Raw genomic sequence first — 18,855 nt, forward strand, 5'->3', positions numbered from 1 at the left:
AAACTGTAATATTCACAGTCCTCTGTCCTCACCCTTCAAATGTATTTAACTATATTATGTTTTAAATAAAAGGTCATAAAAACTCTTTGTCTCTCTCTTTCTGTTTGGTGGAGGACCTTAGAGGATCTGAGATATGTAACTATGATGGAGCACTATTCACTCTTAATAATGGTGCAGTATTATTTGCCAATAACGTAAGCGAAGAAAAAGACCATTTTCATTGTTGAATGTATCTGACTACATTCTGATGTATCTGATGTATCTCTCTCTTTCTTTCTCTCTCTTTCTCTGTCTCTCTGTCTGTCTGATTGAGAGTCAAACATTTAAAGGTCATATGCTAATTACTGCATTTAATTTACTGCCCTATACTTTCACATGAGTATGCACAGGGCTATGGAATTGGACAGCAAATATATAGATACCACTACAGATGGTATTGTTGAAACATCGTTGGCAATATAGCAGTGAAGAGAAAAAAAAATAAATAAATAAATATAATCAACTTAATCAACTTGTTAATATTTTTTATGACTTCTTTCAGTTTAGAATACAGGGGGCGTGGTCGGCAGTTGTTCCGAACAGAGACAACAATGACAGCAGTTTTTACATTGAAAAGCAATATATAATACATTTTTTAAAAACATAATTTCCATTACAACTACCTGATATTTTGGTAGTACGCGTATTACGGTGGTTTACAGTGTGGAAGACGTCAGCACCTTGGACAGCTCTGGGCTTGCAAGCTCAATACTTCACTCGATCGCAAAGACTGACGACGTCGTTTCGGTTCTGGGGGTGCTATTATTTCAAGTAAATAAATTTGTAGATATTATATTTAGGTCATACAAATCAAATGTCAGAATAAAAACACTTGTAGAAAACACTTCGTGTCAAAAGCATATTTGTGTAGATATGAATCTCTTTAAATTCCATCGCTGCAGGTCGTTGTCCCTATTGTCCAATCAGTATGCCAACGGACTATGCGACTTAAGTATTGAGAGACAGACAGAGAGAGAGAGAGAGAGAGAGAGAGAGAGAGAGAGAGAGAGAGAGAGAGAGAGAGAGAGAGAGAGAGAGACTGACCACTTTTAAGGAGAATATTTGACGGGTATTTAGCCTGTAGATGGCAGGAGCGTCCTGCAGAGCAACTCTTAGAGGCAGAAAAATGGATTCGTTTCGAAAGTTGACAATGACTTTCAACATGCATCTTTACTGCATCTTATTCTAAACCAAAGGAATTTGTAAAATGTACTAAAATAAGGTTAAAGATTAACAAGATCAAATTCACGATGAAATCTGAAATTTCTATTTGATGTCAAACATGGCCTCATTCTCAGTAAATTAATTTTAAAGAACATCTCAATCCCACTCAGTCTCCTTTCACTGCTATAGCTCATTTGTCAAAGTTTTATGATAATTTTGAGACCAAAACCTATTTCTGATTTCATCGCTTGACTGGGTTATACGGAATGCGCCATAAATAATTTGAAGTCCTGATGCTCTATCTATTCAATGAACCCACAGGCATTTTAACGAGATAAATGGGGAGTACATTTTACTATATGTAGCCAACAGGCCAAAAATGTATGCGGAATATTTATTTGGTTGTTAATTAAGTAAGTAAATTATTATTTTTATCACAACAGCATTATACTTGTAGTTCTTTCTCAGTAAAATAGATTTATTAGTACGTTCATGACAAAAACTAAGTGGTAAAACATAAGCCGGACGATTCAGTGAGCGAGATTACAGTTCAGAGTTTTGCCCCTTTTGGCGAGATGGTTGAGTCCTCGTCAAGGTTGCTGTGGTATCCCAGCATTGCTGTTCACTTCGAGCAGTGACCGTGCGCCAGCCACAACGCAAGTCACTCCGCTTCTGGCTGAGGGACGAAGATAAAAAGAAAGAACAACTACCTTCATGTGAACATGAAAATAAATGACACAGAGGGACATTGCATGAAAACAACGGAAACCCTGACTGTTTTCAAGAAAGGATGTATTAAATGCGGTCGAGTGGACTTCTCCCAAGCAAAGAAAATGAGGATTAAAACTGGGGTTATATTTTGGAATCTCGTGTTTTTTATGATGGTCACGTGTGTGCGAGGTAAGTAATCTGTTTTATTTTCGTTATTATGTAATTTACCTATGTACAGAACGGTGGGTTGTTTGTGTCTGTAAGAAGATCCGACTGTGCAGCAAAAAGGCTGGAGAATAGGCACCGCTCAGGAGACTCGCCAAGCTCCTCGCTCAATGCAGGCTTTGAGCGAGAGCTCAATAAATATTCTTGCGGTATGCTCAAGCGAATACGTGAGTTGCTTATGCCGCTTAAATGATGGGATGTAACGGAGTAAAAGCATCTACAATTTATTATAGTGCTTTTTTTTTTTACATTTTATATTGTTTCACAAGAGTTCCCAGATAACCGCTACGAGATAGTGTAAATTGATCTACTAAGAATTAACAAATTAACTGTCTAATTTACAGGAAACGACAGGTAGCATTTGTCGTTAGCCTTCGAAATCGAGAGTCATGTTCTCTTGATTCCTTAAGCCTAACGTAGGCAGATGAGCAGCAAGGTACATGGTAAAATATGAGACAGACTAAAATCAGTTTTATCTTAAAACAGACATTAGAACTCAAGTGTCAGAACGACATGCGAGTGCGCTAATGTTCCCAAACACTGCCTAAATGTCAAAGCAAATGTTTCAACAAAAATGTCAACGTCTTTTTATCGCCTATTGATGTTCTGTGATTTCGCGGTTTTAACTGTTGCGCGCTCTTAACACGCGAGAAGCCGTAGCCTGCTGACATCTGTTTAAATCTCCGCAATATTTAATAGTCCTATGATAAACAGTTTGTTGGCAAATTAAGATAGATCCGTACTATCCCTAAACAGTGTTTGCTTCAGTAAAACACATAATATTCCATAGAAGTTGCTAGTATCATTAAGAAATCAGCACAATGTGATGCATTTATTGCATGTTTAAACTGGTTATGTTTCAGTGGATACGTGGGGTGGAGGCAACCGAGTACAAGATCTTTGCGAGATGTATCTTGGTCATTACCGTTGCGTATTTTATTATCATCGAATCTTGATCCGTGCTTACTGAACATTAAGAATATGCGTCATCAAAAAGGCGCACATTATTTTCAGCCCACGCTCAAATAGTTACACATTTACTGGTCAATGTAATACCGTTGCATTACTTTTCGATGGTACAAACTTATTTCTCACTTTGATCACGGGAACACAAATGTCATTATGGATCATGGAATGGAATAGGAGGTTAATATGTCTTCCGCTGTAGTGGTAGCGGTATGGACAAATATATCGGTGACCGGCGCCCATAAAGTGTTCAAGCAGCATTCTAGCTGTCTGAAAACTCGTCGCATGGTGGCGGTGTGAAGAGATCCCAATGATAATTAATGCATTTCTGCTGTGTGTGTGTGTGGAGGGGTAGGACAGAGAGCGCAAACGTTGACTTTAATGTGATTTCTTAAACTCCGCAACCATTCTTTCGTAGCATATACTGTTTGATTATGGCGAACGGTGTCCTTCTAATGTCGTTAGTGAGTTTAATAACAATCTACTCCTCCGAGCCTTCACTTAAGAACTAGGCTGTCAAACCTGCTCGGTAGTATGTTTTGCTCGTGGACATCCCTGGAACACGAGTCCCTCTCTTACACCTTTCAGTTCTAGGGCTTTGTAACGGAACTGCGGCGAGCACACTTATGTTCTAAACCTCTGCTTCAGTGTGATTAACTGCAACGACCAGAATTAGGTATACACACAACAGAATTTTGTTATTTGGCTTTATTTCAAGTCTCTATGCTGAATGGTTTTTTTTGTTTGTTTGTTTGTTGTTGTTGTTGTTGTTGTTGTTTTGGGGGGGGTTCTTTATTTGACTTCATTTCAAGTCTCTATGCTGAAGGCAAGTTATCCCTAAAGGCACAGGTGGTTTATATTCTTTCTGCACTTGCTTCAGTAACTAACAGGTGTTGTGTTGAATAAAAGAAACTGATTACTAAGCATTTTGGAACCACATTTTATTCTCTACTACTGTTCACATAGGCACTTTAATCATCAATGTTCTATAAGGTGATTAGTACTAGTCTTATTGAACTTGTGCTTTTAGCACTTACAGGACTTTATTCCATACCACATTTGGTTAACCTCACTGTGACACTGTGCGCCACACTCCCACTCTTCTCTTGCTCACCACAGATTTAGGATCAGTTTTTTCCATCTGTCCTCATAATCTTCTCCATTATAAGACAAATGCTATGGCTGCTCTCAGATCAGTAGCTAGGAGTGGACTATGTCTATGCCATGCTGAGCTTACGGGCTGCTAAGGAAGATCCCCAGGGGGACAGATTAATAGCAGGGAAGAGGGATCATGCCTGAAATCAGTGCTTTGTCCTATGGGTGAATGATCCAGTGCACATGTGTGTGGGCATGTCCTTAACTCTGTGTGGGGACCAATTGTGCTCCAGATGGAATGAGAAAATATTTGTTCATGATGTGTAGACATTTGGTTGGTTGCATCAGGATTTTGTTTTCAAATAAAAAGCAATGCAGCTTTTATTTAGGCAAAAATTTATTTTTAGTTATTGAGGTTAGGGTTTAGGTGTATGAGTAGGTATAGTATCCTTCAGCTAGAGTAATATAATGTAAAGTCCAAATATAAAGTTGAAATACCCCTCAAAGACAGTATTACAAGTCTGTATGAGCACGTGCAAACTTACACTCACACTAGTGTTTTTTCTTTGCCTGAAAGAAGGCTTTCAATCTCCATGAGTCATGCCGGCTATTGGAACCAGGTGCATAGCAGGGCTATTAAAGTTCCCATATGTCTGCAGTCAAATAGATTTCAGGGACTGTTGTGCTAAAGGGAGAAGTGTAAATTTGTTTGTTCAAGTCACAAGCCAATGTGTGTTTCAAAGTGTTTGGAAATATGAGGGCAGGAGTAAGAAATGCCAGAGCTTTTGTAGATTCACAGTATGTGTGTGTGTGTGTGTGTGTTCCACTTGGTGCACAAGTGTTTAGCATTTTCTATCGATTGACAAATGGCATGCTGCACTTAGACTAGAATTAGGTCTGGTGGGAAATTGAACACCCCTGACAAAATGAATCTAATTACTCTGTGCTTTCCATTCCCATTTCCCCATGAGTGTGACATAAAGCCTTAGAAATATTGCTTTTGAAGAGCATATGCGAAGGAGGATAGTGGAATACCCTTCTCTACCACTGAACAATTCTCATCAAGTTGGCTCTGCTGCTACCACATAAACATGCATCACCTTTTCACCCTTTGTGAGCTGAATCGATCTGATCACGAATGATCCTCTCTAGATAGGAAGACCTACATGAATGTTCTGTGCTGTGTGGCCTGCTAGCTATACATTACTAACAGTTTTGGCTGATTGTGAGGTCAGAATCATTAGGGCTTCTCTGGAACACAGCCACACAAGATTTCTTTGTGACTATGAAATTAAATATAGGTCAAAATTAAGTTACAGACATGGGTCTAGTAAGAAAATTGCGAATCAGATATTTTAGACATTTGATTTCACAGACTTCTTAAATCCACTCTCTTTGCATGCATTCATCAGCACTGCATAATTCATGGCCAAAACTCACTCTAGGTTTGATCATTAAAATTGACTTGTACTTTGCTATGTCTGAAATGATATGTATGATGTTTCCAAAACAGATTGTTTACACAGCATTCATAGAGGCTTTTCAGAAATTACTGGACAAAAATGGATCAAATTGTAATGGGTTTAACAGATATCACTGTTGAAGACTGGTGTTCAGGAAACTAAATTCTGGTTTTATGCTTATTTAAAAAAGATATTTAGACTGCTTTCTTGTCCATGTGAAGTCTCACATATCTTCAAGATCATCTACTGCCCTTAAAAATAATGTCTCCTTAGCAGTGATGGAGAAGACCATGGAGTATATCTTCAGGACTGACAGATTCATATTTAATATAGTGATTAAAGCAAGAAAGTCACTCACAAGCTGTTCCCATGGGCTTCATTAGGATACTGCACGTCAGCTGTTTACAAGTATTTATTCTGTTAACTGGGCAAAGCCAGCACAGCAGGCAACCACTAAAGAACTGTATCTCATTTCAACCAGGTATGGATACTAAACCAGGTATGAATGAAGCATGATGATTTCTGTAGGTACATGCAGACATAAAACTATGGTTGGAATAAAAGGTTAGTGCTTAGGTCATGTCTGGTTAAATTTTGCAGCAGTTGTGTCAGATATTGTGGGTTTTTGTCTCATAGTCCTCCTCATCTGTTCCCTTGTGAATGATGAATTCTTTCACACTGCAGAACCAACAGAATCTCAGCATCACTATTTCATATTAATTCATATTGGTAGGTTTGGTGATTTTAGTTTTTCTGACATAATATGAAACCCAATTTCATCCCAAACTGTAGTTTCCATGATGTTTTCTTGGCATCAGATTGGCATTACTCTTTGTGCATAATTAATAGGATTAAATCTTATACTGTGATATACTCCTTCTGTAAGATTACTGAACACATAAAATATAATTCATTAGGAGTTATACATGGAACAAAGCCACTGAAACATGGGCAAAAACCAATTTAAGAGTTATTTAAGAGTCTTACTGTAATGCCCAGAAGGTTATACTGATTAAAAGTGAGTACAGGATTGCTCACCAAATATATTCACAGTTGCTGTCTGTGAGGTTCAGTGAACTTGACTGATGTTGGCTCAGTTTGCAACAGCAATTTGTTTGGTCAAGTTAGGCAACATTACAGTATCCAGTGCATGAATTGTATTTTCCATTTCTGTGTTTCTGGGTGAATTCTGGATTTTTTTGGTGCCTTTTGAGCAGTGTTGGAAATGTCATCTAACAGGGATGTCTGGGTCCATTAGCTTGGCTTAGGTGCAGAAGTCTAGAGCCTCTTTTCACAATTCACACACAACCTTACATCTCATGATCAAGCATTCATTCTTCAGTGCTATGCTTAATCAAGGAACCCACATTTCGGGGCAGGCGAGTTAAAACAGCAATCAATGGTATATTGAGATTATACCAATAGCAATTTTTAAAACCCTTTTTAGTTTTTTGAAATAGGTCTTTGTCTTGTTGCAAAACAGTAGAACAGATGTGTGGACAAATACTTACTTGCAGCTACACCTGGCTTTCTGGCCTGTACGCATCTCAACTCACCATACCTTTCCCTTACATTAAGTAAGAAACATCTTTGACTATGTCATAATAATTTTCAAATGTGTTAGTGCACGAGCACTTTAGGGGGCTATGCTGTTTTTAGCAGATTGTTGGCAGATGTCCTACCCGGACCCGACCCAGACCTTTGTCCTCTCCAGAATGCCCATGACCGTTTTCATACTGGGACTGTGCTGCTTAATCGGTGCCAGACTTTTTTTGGGTCACCAGCTTTGGGTAGAGACATGACACAAGGCCCAGTCTGAAGAGCAGCAGCCCAAGACAGAGACGACGTCATCCCTCACAGGCTGCCGGCAGAGCAGCATGGCACAGAATCACAGGGGAAGAGACCAGGAGGCATTAATTGGCCTCTCACCTTGAAGGAATCACCAGAAGGTAGCTCGCACACTGGCTCACTTTTCTCTCCTTATATTTTCAGCTGCATTGTCATGGGCTGAGCAGTGTTTATTATAGTCAGTGATATATCTTTGCCCTGATTGTTTCATGAGGGTGCTTTGTTTGCCATCTCCACTCATGCTGGGCCACTTGGTGAAAGGGGAAAGCGGTTGTCAGCACAATCTGGACTCTCTTAAATCACGTCTGTCTCATGCCGAGTGTCTTGGCCAGGTTTACGAACCAAATTTTCTCTCTCTACTCTACATCTCATCCCATCAAGCTCTTGTTTTCTTTTTATAACATTTTATTGGGATATCTTTCCCAGTGCAGCTAGGTTATGCAGTACATTTCACTGCTAATGCAGATTTTCTTATCAATATTATTTTTGGTCTCAATGAGTGTCTACAAAACCTGGAAACCTTTGAGCCTGGCTATAAAAATAAAAAGAGAGTAACCACTGAACAACCAGTGTGATATATTTAGCCTAGAGTACATCAATTAGCAGAAACCTCATTGTGATATCTGTTGTCAGCCAATGGCCACAGCTGGATTAATCTCTGGACAAGACTGTGTTCTTAGGTTTCCTATTGTTACAATGACTATAGATGCTTGCCCAATAGTCATAAAAATCATACTATAAATTAGAATCATGCCAGGAGTTTAGTGACAAGAGAAGGGCTACAATATGCTGTTTCACTTCTGTGACCTATAAATGTGTGTGTGTGTGTGTGTGTGTGTGTGTGTGTGTGTGTGTGTGTGTGTGTGTGTGTGTGTGTGTGTGTGTGTGTGTGTGTGTGTGTGTGTGTGTGTGTGTGTGTTATATTATTAACTGTAATTATGTCAGGTTTCCTAAAAAATGCATCTTTATCTATTCTGATTGTACTTCCATGCAGCTGCTTGCTTTTGTTGGTTTGTTAAAAGTGCATCTTTCAAACTGTTATACTGTATTCTGTATGCTTTACTGTACTGAACACATCATCAAGTGTGACAGCTATTCCAATTGAGCCTTACTGCATGGTTTCTTAGGGCATGTTTTAGAGAGGGTTTAAGAAGTATTGAAAATGTCATGCTTTGTCAGACTAAGAGGTCTAAATGCCCCACATCTTTCTAAAGGTAAAGTTCGGATATCCAGGTTTTGCTGCAGTTGGCCATGAGTTGAAAATATGGGCTTCCATGTTAAGTTTTCAGTATTTCCTGCATTTACATCCATCCATTAACCAGCAGAGAGAAGATAAATAATGTTCAGAGGAGTTAACAGTATCATCCCTGTTGCAGGCATGTTGTAAAAGTGGAGTTATACCATCGAATAAGTGACCTTTCAGCATTGACTACTTAATATCTCCCATTTTAACATGTTTACAGTTCTTCATTATATTGAATAAAACAATTAACCTTATGTGGTTATAAGCAATATCTATGGATATAGAGCTAAAGGTGACTGGAGTAGTTGGTCTTTGTTACTAAACTGAGAGTTTTTCATCAATCCATCAACTTTAGCCATGACTATGATCTTATTGATGTATGTATGTAAACACACTGAGAAATAAATCAAACTTGATTTATATCTGAATTCTTTCAACAGCACATATTTAACTGCTAACTGGAATTTGCAAAGGCATTGATCAGCTGTCATTTGTCATATGTTGAGATAGCCTTGGACCTATGACAAAGGCAGAAAAGTAGTATGATCTTATGTTCTTTAATGTATTCAATTGGAAAAATGACATTTTATGGTCTGTTTGTGAATACTCCTGTAAATTATGAATAAGTTCAGACAAATGTAACTTCACTTCACATATTCTATTACCAGGAAATTTCAAATCTGTTTAGATTCATTGGAGCCAGAATGTAGCCTGCCAGCTTAAGATGAGGTCAACTACAGAATGCTGTATTGCTACAGTGATGCCCAGTTCTGTTTTGACATTAGTATGAAGTGGAAAAATGTTCTCATCTGATGGATGCAATAAATAGGTACTCAGCAGTGGGGCAGTTTTTTTTTTAACTGAGTGATACATTTGATTGATTCTTTAGTAGTCAAATATTAGACATGCATCTTTTTTTAATATTAATTTTAGTGCATGCTCCATGGTTGCAAATTAATGTAGCTGAAACCTATATTTCCTGTCTGCACTCAGGCAAAACAATCCCAAGCCATGCACTTATAAGGGAACATGTTGTGTTAGTATTGAAAGCAGAATGGAATTTGAGCTTCTCCAACTACCAGTTCTTCAAACTACCAGATTCTCCAACTGCTTGCTTCTCCAACTAACAGCCCAGTAAAATTTATTTGACTTCAAAGAATTTATGCTATTTGGAACCTTCATTAGGTTTCATAGTTATAGCTGAACTTTTGGTATGTTAGGTAATGTTATAAATCACAATGCTGGAGCATTAGTGAAAGTGAATAAAGAGAACTCTGGTACCCCGCCAAGTGTTACTGAACTGGAGAGATGTGAAGAGTAACAAGAGTAAAAAGCATGGGCCACCTCTATTCAAATAAATAAATAAAACATACATGTTACTTTTCATGTGAGGATAGCTGCAAGTCTCTCTAATTACCAAGAGAACATTTGACATTTTTCAAAAGTCCCTAAGTTTTGCCTGGCGTAATTGCCTGGTGTGGATGGACATGGGTAAGAGGCTCGGCTGATGTTAGTTTTCATGAAAATGGAAAAAAAGAAAAGGTCTTGATCTAAGAAACCCAGAGGGCACATCATTGATGTTTTCTGACAGGATTGACCTTCCAGGACATTTGACATTTCTGTAAATTGCTCTGCTGATAATTCTGTTAATTATGAATCAATACCACAGTTATTCAAGTTTCTAAATGGTGCATGAACTGATCAGATTGCTATAGCTAGGCAGAGAAACACAGGTGCATGCTCTTAAAGCCCTGTATGGGTACTTTGATCCTTTACATTAAATGTCACAGTTATGACCGGGCATAGGGGTCTGTAATAATTTCATTTATAAAACAGAAGGAGAGAATGGCATCTGACTGGCCACCACATGTGGCGTTTCCTTCTCACTGCCATTTGCATTGACCAGAATATTCATGTAACATGTTTTCAACCTATTGCTTTTGAGTAACCTACTTGAAACACTCCTATATTATCTTTAAGAACATTTCTTTATAGATGTATTTCTGTGGGTTATTTTACAGTATACTCTAGAACCTTCACAGAACACTGAAACCTCTTTGTAGCTACTCACTGCATAATTGTATAGTTGTTTCTTGCAAAATTATAGACAATTGCAAATTGATACAGCATGTAATGTGCACTTGCACAGCATCACCCTTGTATCTTTATCAACTGCAAATATGCAGTATTTAGAACCCCAATAGCTTGCCCTCACAACTAAACCTCAATTGAAGGAACTCATCCATAGCAATATCCTGATCAACAGCAGCAGCAGGACACTTATGGCTGAATCTATCCCCCTTACCAAAATTGTAATGTTGCCTCTAGAGTTTATGTGTGGATTTTCAAACTTCTGCTTAAATGTCAAGTGCTCGAGTTGGAGACGCTATGCTTTGCCCCATGAGCCTTTGCCCTCTTTCCTTTATCCTGTACATCACTTCACGTACCCGTACCACCTCTCCTCACACTCTCTGCTACTCCAAAGCAGAATGCTTGAATTCACCACACCGGGGTGGGTGCGCAAGCCTGGGGAGTGTGAGTGCTGCTCTGGTATTGATCTGTGTTCCGTTTGTAATGACCAGCATGCTGTGTTGCCTGCATGTCACACATGCCCCACATGCCTTTTGAACTTGCTTATCTCTAATTTGGCCCTCTGAACCAAACACTCACATTGTTCAAGGAGCGCATTAATTAGTGGCTTAGAAAATCCAGCTGCAGGACAGGAGCCCTGCTGCTGTATATCCTTCATCCTCTCTTCCCCAAAGCAGAGAGGATAGCACTGTTCAGGCTATGTTACATGGTTCACAGAACAAAAGGCATTTGGTCTTTCTCAGCCTTTTTGTTCAGTTTGATGTTTATTTCATGAGCTGCTTTGAATTAGACTGGGGCAATGACCATTGATGTGTCATATTTATTTTATTTTGCCACCAAATCTTTGGCCAGCCCTAAGACTGATGCATGTTCCTAGAGTTGTGGTGAGAAATGATTCAGCCAGGGTTGGCATTACACAGATACGTGGACAAGTGGTCAGGCAGCCTGAGAAGTGTTAAAGTGAAAGAATAGAATGGGAAGAAGTGAGGAACATGCTGAATTTCTCCATCTGCTTCTCACTGTCAGCACCTGCCATTATTATATTTAAATGAGAAGCAACATGGAAGGATGTAAACACATCAAAAGTGGTGTGCAGTTACCATGGGTCTAGACTCACTTTGCAAAGGCCCTGTCTGCTTCCCAGACACATTTATATTTCAGTGTGGAGCAGTATGGCTACAGCCCTATGTAACTGCCCTCATTCAAAATAAATTGCATGTTTCAAAATATCTGACTCAGGGGCCAAGACGATTCACAATTTCACATGGCAAGAAAGTGTTTGAGATAATCATGTGAAAATGCATAACAGAAAGTCACATGTCACATGATTACTAAACATGTTTCCTAATTTGTATTTGTCAGTAAGGTAATGAGAAGCATATGTTGATGCTTGAACAGCATGCAACACCTACACTTATCCACTTAGTCACAGTCACCCAGAACCTCAAGTATCTACATACAGATCTTATCATCAAGCCCCTGGAGCATCCAAATAAACTGGGGCTGTGTATGTGAAATCAGTGCAGCTGATCTGGAGTTCATTGGCTCTGGTGACCTTTCAGACTGGGATCAGCTAATTATATAGGCATGCTCCGATGTCAGACACTGGCATCTGGGCTCATTTCTCCTTGGAGTGAAGCTTTTGGATGGGGCTTCTTCAAGGACAAGGAAATGGGCTTGCTAATGAACTCTATCTCACACCGACTTGATAAAATAATTCAATGTTCTTTTATTATGTGCCAATGAGTCAGATCACGAATAATTAAATGTAAATGAATTCTATTTATGGCAATCAAAATGTAACACAATTGTTTATCAATTAGTTCATTCATTCATTCATTCATTTAATTGTTCATATATTTATAAATAATTTAATGTTACTGGTTATAGAATAAACAGATATTAGAAAATGTGTGCTTTTCGATCTGGTAGCCATCTCATTGACTTCATAGTTTTTGTTTTGCCTGATAGAGATACAAAGGGCAGGAAGGTTGCACTGTCATTCCCTCTTGTCGTTCTGCCCACAGTAAGAGGCTGGTCACAGTCCTTCTCGGCTTTTGTCACTTTGATATGCTCAGAAACCTCTCTGGTTATTAAGTTCCTCTGTGTTTGTTAACATGGCATGTGTTGATCTTGACAGCTGTTGTTTCCAACATGACGGTCTCATCTTCCATTAAGTATCATTTACACTTTATGGCCATAATTCAAAGACATGGATCTTGGGCAGGTATTGACAGATGCAAATTTAATAACTAAGAACTCTTGACTTCTCTATACTTCATGAAAATCTTTCCTTGTCATTGCAGTTTCTTTGTACCAGGCAAATTAATAAGACAATCGATTTCAGTTTTACACTGAAAACTTTTTCATTACCTCTTAATGTATGGAACCTTTCTGTTATTTGCAGAGTAAAAAACATGAAACATAAACAACTAGGGAAGTACATTATTCTGCACTTTTCCAATAGGTTGTTCTTCACTTTTTCCAGTGTTCCTTCTCCTGTGTTGTCCACTTGGTTCCTTCTACTCGGTGCTGCAGTGTTGAGATAAGAATTTCACTAGGTTTTGCTTCAAAATCATTCTTCTCCCAGGCTACACCCCTCTGGGATATACTTTGGGATGTACTCCTTTAGTTGACTTACCCTGATCAGGTTTTGGGATTTAAGCAACATTTAAAACATAATATCAGTTCCTCACAGCCTGGAGCCATGAGGTATTTGCTGCCAATCAGCACTGGAATGTTTATGGAAACATGGGAAAGTCATTTGTGTCTCATGTCTTATTGCATATCCGATGATCACTTAGAGAGGCCAGAGGGATATTCTTAGTGCCATGGGTTCATTGGTTTTGAGTACTTAAAGGAATTTTCATTGCAGGATTCTCCTGAATGCATGTGAATGTGCATTGAAGCTGCTCTGTTGAGGCATGGACATCAATGAAAAATGGATCAGAATGAGAACAAAAAAGGTGGATTAAGCAGCAAACACCCTGCTACTGCGATCTGGTGGGCACATAGGCATGCAGGTGCCCAAAGTGATTGGCACAGAAATAGTGCCAAGTGCCTGGGAAAAGGCAGATCAGCACAAATGCAGACAACAAGCATTAGCTCGGGCCAACGGTGAGGGCAGCAGTGAAGGGAGGTGGGGGATTTGTGTTACCAGGCCAGTGCTCTGCTCCACAGGGTGCATGATCCCTACTTACCCACCAATATGCGCTCTATATCAGAATGCTGTAGATGCCGTTAAAATGCTGTCCTTTCTCAGTCTGCCATCATCAGACCTTTTAGTGAAGCACTTTCATGATGGTTTGAGCACCTGTTTGAAGTTGTTACTGTTATATATTGGGAGTAATAGCATGATTGGTACATCAGAGTGCTAAATTGGTTCAGGTCCTTGGATATTACACACACACACATACACATAGTGAGAGCGAGAGAGAGAGAGAGAGAGAGAGAGAGAGAGAGAGAGAGAGAGAGAGAGAGAGAGAGAGAGAGAGAGAGACAGAGAGAAACAGAGAAACAGAGAGGGTAAAGTTGGGAGAAGTTTAGCTCTCCATGGTGCTGAACAGCTCTTAAGAAGCAGTGCAGGCTGCTTAACTTAGGTCTATTTATAGAGAAGAGGACAGACATTGCCTGGCTTGCTCCTGTCATGTGTGTGTGCATGTGTTTGTGCTTGTGTGTGTTTGCATTTGTGTGTGTGTGTGTGTGCGTGTGCATGTGTGCATCTACACATGGATGAACACAGGTGCTTTATCTAATATGCTATTAGGTGGGAGACAAGATTTAGTGTTTTGGAGGTCGTGCCCCATTTTGCACAGTCAGCATGTAAGATGAAGCTAAATTTGAAAACCAAAGTCTGTGAAGCATTGACCCCACTGCTTGCAAAAATCTCCATCCAGCTCCCACAGTCCCTGGTATGAGTTTACTCAAACAGTGACCCAGCAGTTTTAGGAAGATGCATGTTCTGCTCTCCATCCATTATTTATTCTCACAAGCACTGGGAATGTGCTTAGTGTGGACAAGGCCATCCAAAAAGAATCTGTTGTCATTTCCCATTTCACTTGACCAGAAAATCAGTCTGATTTTAACAACACATTTGCTGCCGAATGGCCTTATCCTGAGCCTGACTGACATATATAAAAATAATAACACAACACAGGCTAAAGTTTAGATGCCAGTTCATCAGGACTAAACATAGGTTGCAGCAGTTGATGCTGTTTTGAAAGCTATGCTGTCATATAATACCAAACAACTGAGGTTCTCAGGGTTCAAGAGGCACTTCCTACTGTTCCCTTTGTGTGCTTTAGGAATGTGTTAGAGCGTCTGGGTCTGTAACAGTCTAACTCTACATGTCTCCATGTCTGAACAGCTTTTTGCACCCTGCAGTTTCTGCTGAAACCATAATCAAAACACATGACCTGTGCAACTGTTAATCTCCTTTGTGATCAGATTTGTCAGTGGACTAGGGGAATAAATCTTTAGTTGAGTTAAACTCACATTCAACTTTCCAGTCAGCCTTTAGATTAGGGTTCAGTGTGGAGCAAATGGGCCCCAGGGAAGGTTAGTATTTAAAGGTACTTGCATGGTTCATGCTGAAGGTGCTCCCTGACCACATGAGTTCACTTTAGCCCTCATAGTGATACCTCAGCAAGATTCCTATTGGCTCCTACATTTCAGTAAGACTCACTGGACAGGAAGGAACTGACTGAACCAGATTGCAGGGCCAGCTTGTCTAAAATCCCAGTGGTAACAGACAACATTCACAGCTTCACAGAGCACAGTCACTGCCAAGACACACACTCTCACTCTCTCTCTCTGAGTTTCTGTGAATGTGTGTGAGTATGTGTGAGAGATAGTGGTATGTGCATGTCTCTTTCCGTACACTCCACATTCACCAATATTTTTTTCTTTTACACACACACACACACACACACACACACACACACACACACACACACACACACACACAGGGCAAAAATTATTAGGTTTATTATTATTAAGTTTATAATGATCTTCCATATCCACTGCCCTCATATCCTCTTTCATTCATGCCCCCCTCTTCTTTGCATATATTTTGTATCCTGTGGAGATGAAAGTAACAGGAGTTACTGTGTAGATTTTTCTGTTCACATGCTCATCATGACTCAGAAAGGGATCACTCACCCATTTATCTCACAGCTGCTGCTGATTCTTTTACTTTGTGAAGTCATATAGCACATCGGTACTCTAAACCATAATCTTATAAAGAGAATACTTTTTTTTGTGCTAGTATAACATGGACATGGACATGAATTCTGTGCGAGAAAAAAGAGAAAACAGGAATGGCAGTTAATAGTATATAAAGGAATGACTAGATTAATTAATTAGAAACTTGGTTGTCCCAAGCAAGTTCATTTCCAAGCTTTTCTCCTACAAAGTTGATTGAATCTGTTTTTTTCTGGTGTTCACAATGCCTCCACTAAAGCCAGGTTTAAAGATTACACTTAAGCAAAATATGACCTTAGTTATTTTATCTTAGATATGCTACTGAATTCTCATAATTTACCATTGTGTTGTATTTAATGTCTTTGAATAAGATCACTCTACAATATATGCAGTCTCCTCTGGTGCTGCTGCAGGATAAGTGACGGATTTGAGGTGAATAAAATTATTTTAAAGTGAACCATAAAATGATGGTAATGTCAAAACGCAGTTCTTGTGGGTACACTACTTTTCTCACTGCCATGTAGGACATGGATGTTGTCCACCCTGGCATTAATCAGACACCCACTAGAGCAAGAAATATATACTGAACGTGCTTCGTGACCTCCCCTGCAGGTGGCCAGGGTTTGGTGTGTGACCAGCCATGCGGGATACATGAGAGGGTTGGCCAGCTTTTCTGAATGACAGACAGCATGCATCAGTTTTTGATCTCCACTTAGGAGAGGATGTGTGGGTGGTAGTCAGGCTGCTCAACTCTGACCTGCCAGTCTGGCCCATCAGAAAGACTGGTGCTGGCAAACTGACTGGTTAACATAGCAGCTAACAAAGAGAACACAAACTACAGAAAACTCTTTCATGAGCACCAGAGAAAAAGCACATTATTCACAGGGAATCACTTGTATTTTTTTATGGTTTGGTAAATATATTATATAAATATATTTACAAATGGATAACACCCAATGTAAAAAAGGAATATAACTTCTTGAAGTGTTCATTTTAGTTTATCTCAGAACTCAAACAGTGAACATGGCTGATCTAGCCCAGAGTTTCATCTAATGTATGCTACCAGTAATGATAATACTAATAATAATTCTTCTAGTAAATTAATATATACCACCAGTAATGCTCATACTACTACTAATAATAATAATACTGCCAGTAATCTAATGTATACTGCTAGCAATGACAATGTTACTGATAACAATACTGCCGGTAATGATAATACTACTAATAATTATGCATACAGTAATCTAATGCATACTGCCAATAATGATACTGACTGGGGGCTTCGTCACTCATTACATATTCCTACAATGAACTTACAGTGATCATACAGTGATGGTGTCTAGGTCTTTTAGGTTTCTATACTCCTCTTTCTTTCTCTCCCTCTCTCTCCTATCCATGTAACCCTTTGTGTTGGGACCTTTTGGGCAAGGTTGAGTATGTAGCACTGTGAACTGAGAGACAAAGGCAGAAAGGTCATAGGGGGGTGGGGGGCTTATGGGCTGTCTGTGTGAAGGAAGTGGCCTTAGGGCAAGCAACATGATACAGAACAAACATGTTTAACAGCTGAAGCAGCAGCTGGGGCCTCTCTCTCACTCTCTCTCTCTCCTTTCCCTCTCTCCCTCTTCCCCTCCCTCTTTCTCCCTGATGGAGATTTATGTGCTGTGACACCACTTCATATTATTGACCTGGATTTTGCTCTCGAAAAGCCTACCTTGGCTTGTCTATGTGTCCTTAACGGCTCCACTGCGATTATTCCACACCTGCAAAGCCTGTTCACTCCACCCTCTTGCATTTTGCTCTGCAGTCAAAGTCTCTTTCGTTTTCCACTCTTGCTCACTAGCTGCTTCATCAACCCAAGCTGAGAGAGAAGTGGCCAGAAGAAAAATGCAAACTCTGAAAATACGAAGGAAATAGGAATATTAACCTTGTTGGTACATTATTGAGTATAAAATCTGTTTGCATTAGTAGTCATGAGATGCTGTACACTTACACGCATGCCTGGACTTCTGTGTATGTGTATAATTCAGTGTCCTGTAAATTAATGATCTGTTTTAACTGCTTCTAAGGACACTGAGGAGTCAAGCATGTGCATGTGAGCATGAGGCACTATTTTCGTAGAACAAGTGAGAGATTCCTAGAGTATGGGTAATAATAGAGTAACTGTAAAGTTCTTTGTAGCCAACACACCTGGCATCTGTCATGATCCTTCAGAGAACTTTCAAATGGATGGTTTCAAGAAGCTGCATTTTTGACCTGAGCATGGTGGAGGTCCTACTGCACAAGGCTTCTTTTAATCATAAAAAAAGGAAATGGTAGTATCACATCATTGTAGTATACTCAATAACAGAGCAAAGGTACAATTTACAAACGCAACTAGGAGATCATTATAATTTTGGAGGGTTTAGCTTGTTAAAAAGAAAAAAAGAAGTTCACTGAGTCTGGATAATTTATCCTTTGCAATTATAATTTTTGTACTGGTATACTACAATGCACCCTTGAATGAGTTCTAATTATGACTTCATGTGAAAACATCATGTCAATACAGAACCCCATAAACTATCCTGCATGGCCAGAACTGCTAATGTGGAAGTCAGGTTTATTTTGTCACTCTAATGATGTCTAACTATGTGCTCTGAGTGCCAAATAGTCCAGTTATGCACACAGAGCACCTTGAATTCCAAATTCACATTGCTTATTTCGCCAAGACATATGTGATCCATGTGAGGTAGTGAAATAGGCTTCTTCAGCAAAGGTTTAAATGTGTGATTTATAGGCTGTCAGCATCAAAAAAGTACATTTTTCACT

The 18,855-nt window shown here is 39.3% G+C and overlaps 1 protein-coding gene across 8 annotated transcripts in view; it reads left to right on the top strand.

Annotated features, from left to right (window-relative positions):
* Positions 1-1,854: 1,854 nt before the first annotated feature.
* csmd3b (CUB and Sushi multiple domains 3b) overlaps positions 1,855-18,855 on the top strand; it is a 313,453-nt gene continuing 296,452 nt past the window's right edge. For all 8 annotated transcript variants that reach the window (XM_027011676.3, XM_081700305.1, XM_081700321.1 and 5 more), the window contains exon 1: positions 1,855-2,103. In XM_027011676.3, coding sequence (XP_026867477.2) covers positions 1,926-2,103 — 178 coding nt within the window. In that variant the 5' untranslated portion in view covers positions 1,855-1,925. The remainder of the gene's footprint in view (positions 2,104-18,855) is intronic.

Source organism: Electrophorus electricus, chromosome 2, assembly GCF_041902795.1.
Source record: "Electrophorus electricus isolate QZ-2024a chromosome 2, ASM4190279v1, whole genome shotgun sequence".
In the NCBI taxonomy this organism is placed as follows: domain Eukaryota; kingdom Metazoa; phylum Chordata; class Actinopteri; order Gymnotiformes; family Gymnotidae; genus Electrophorus; species Electrophorus electricus.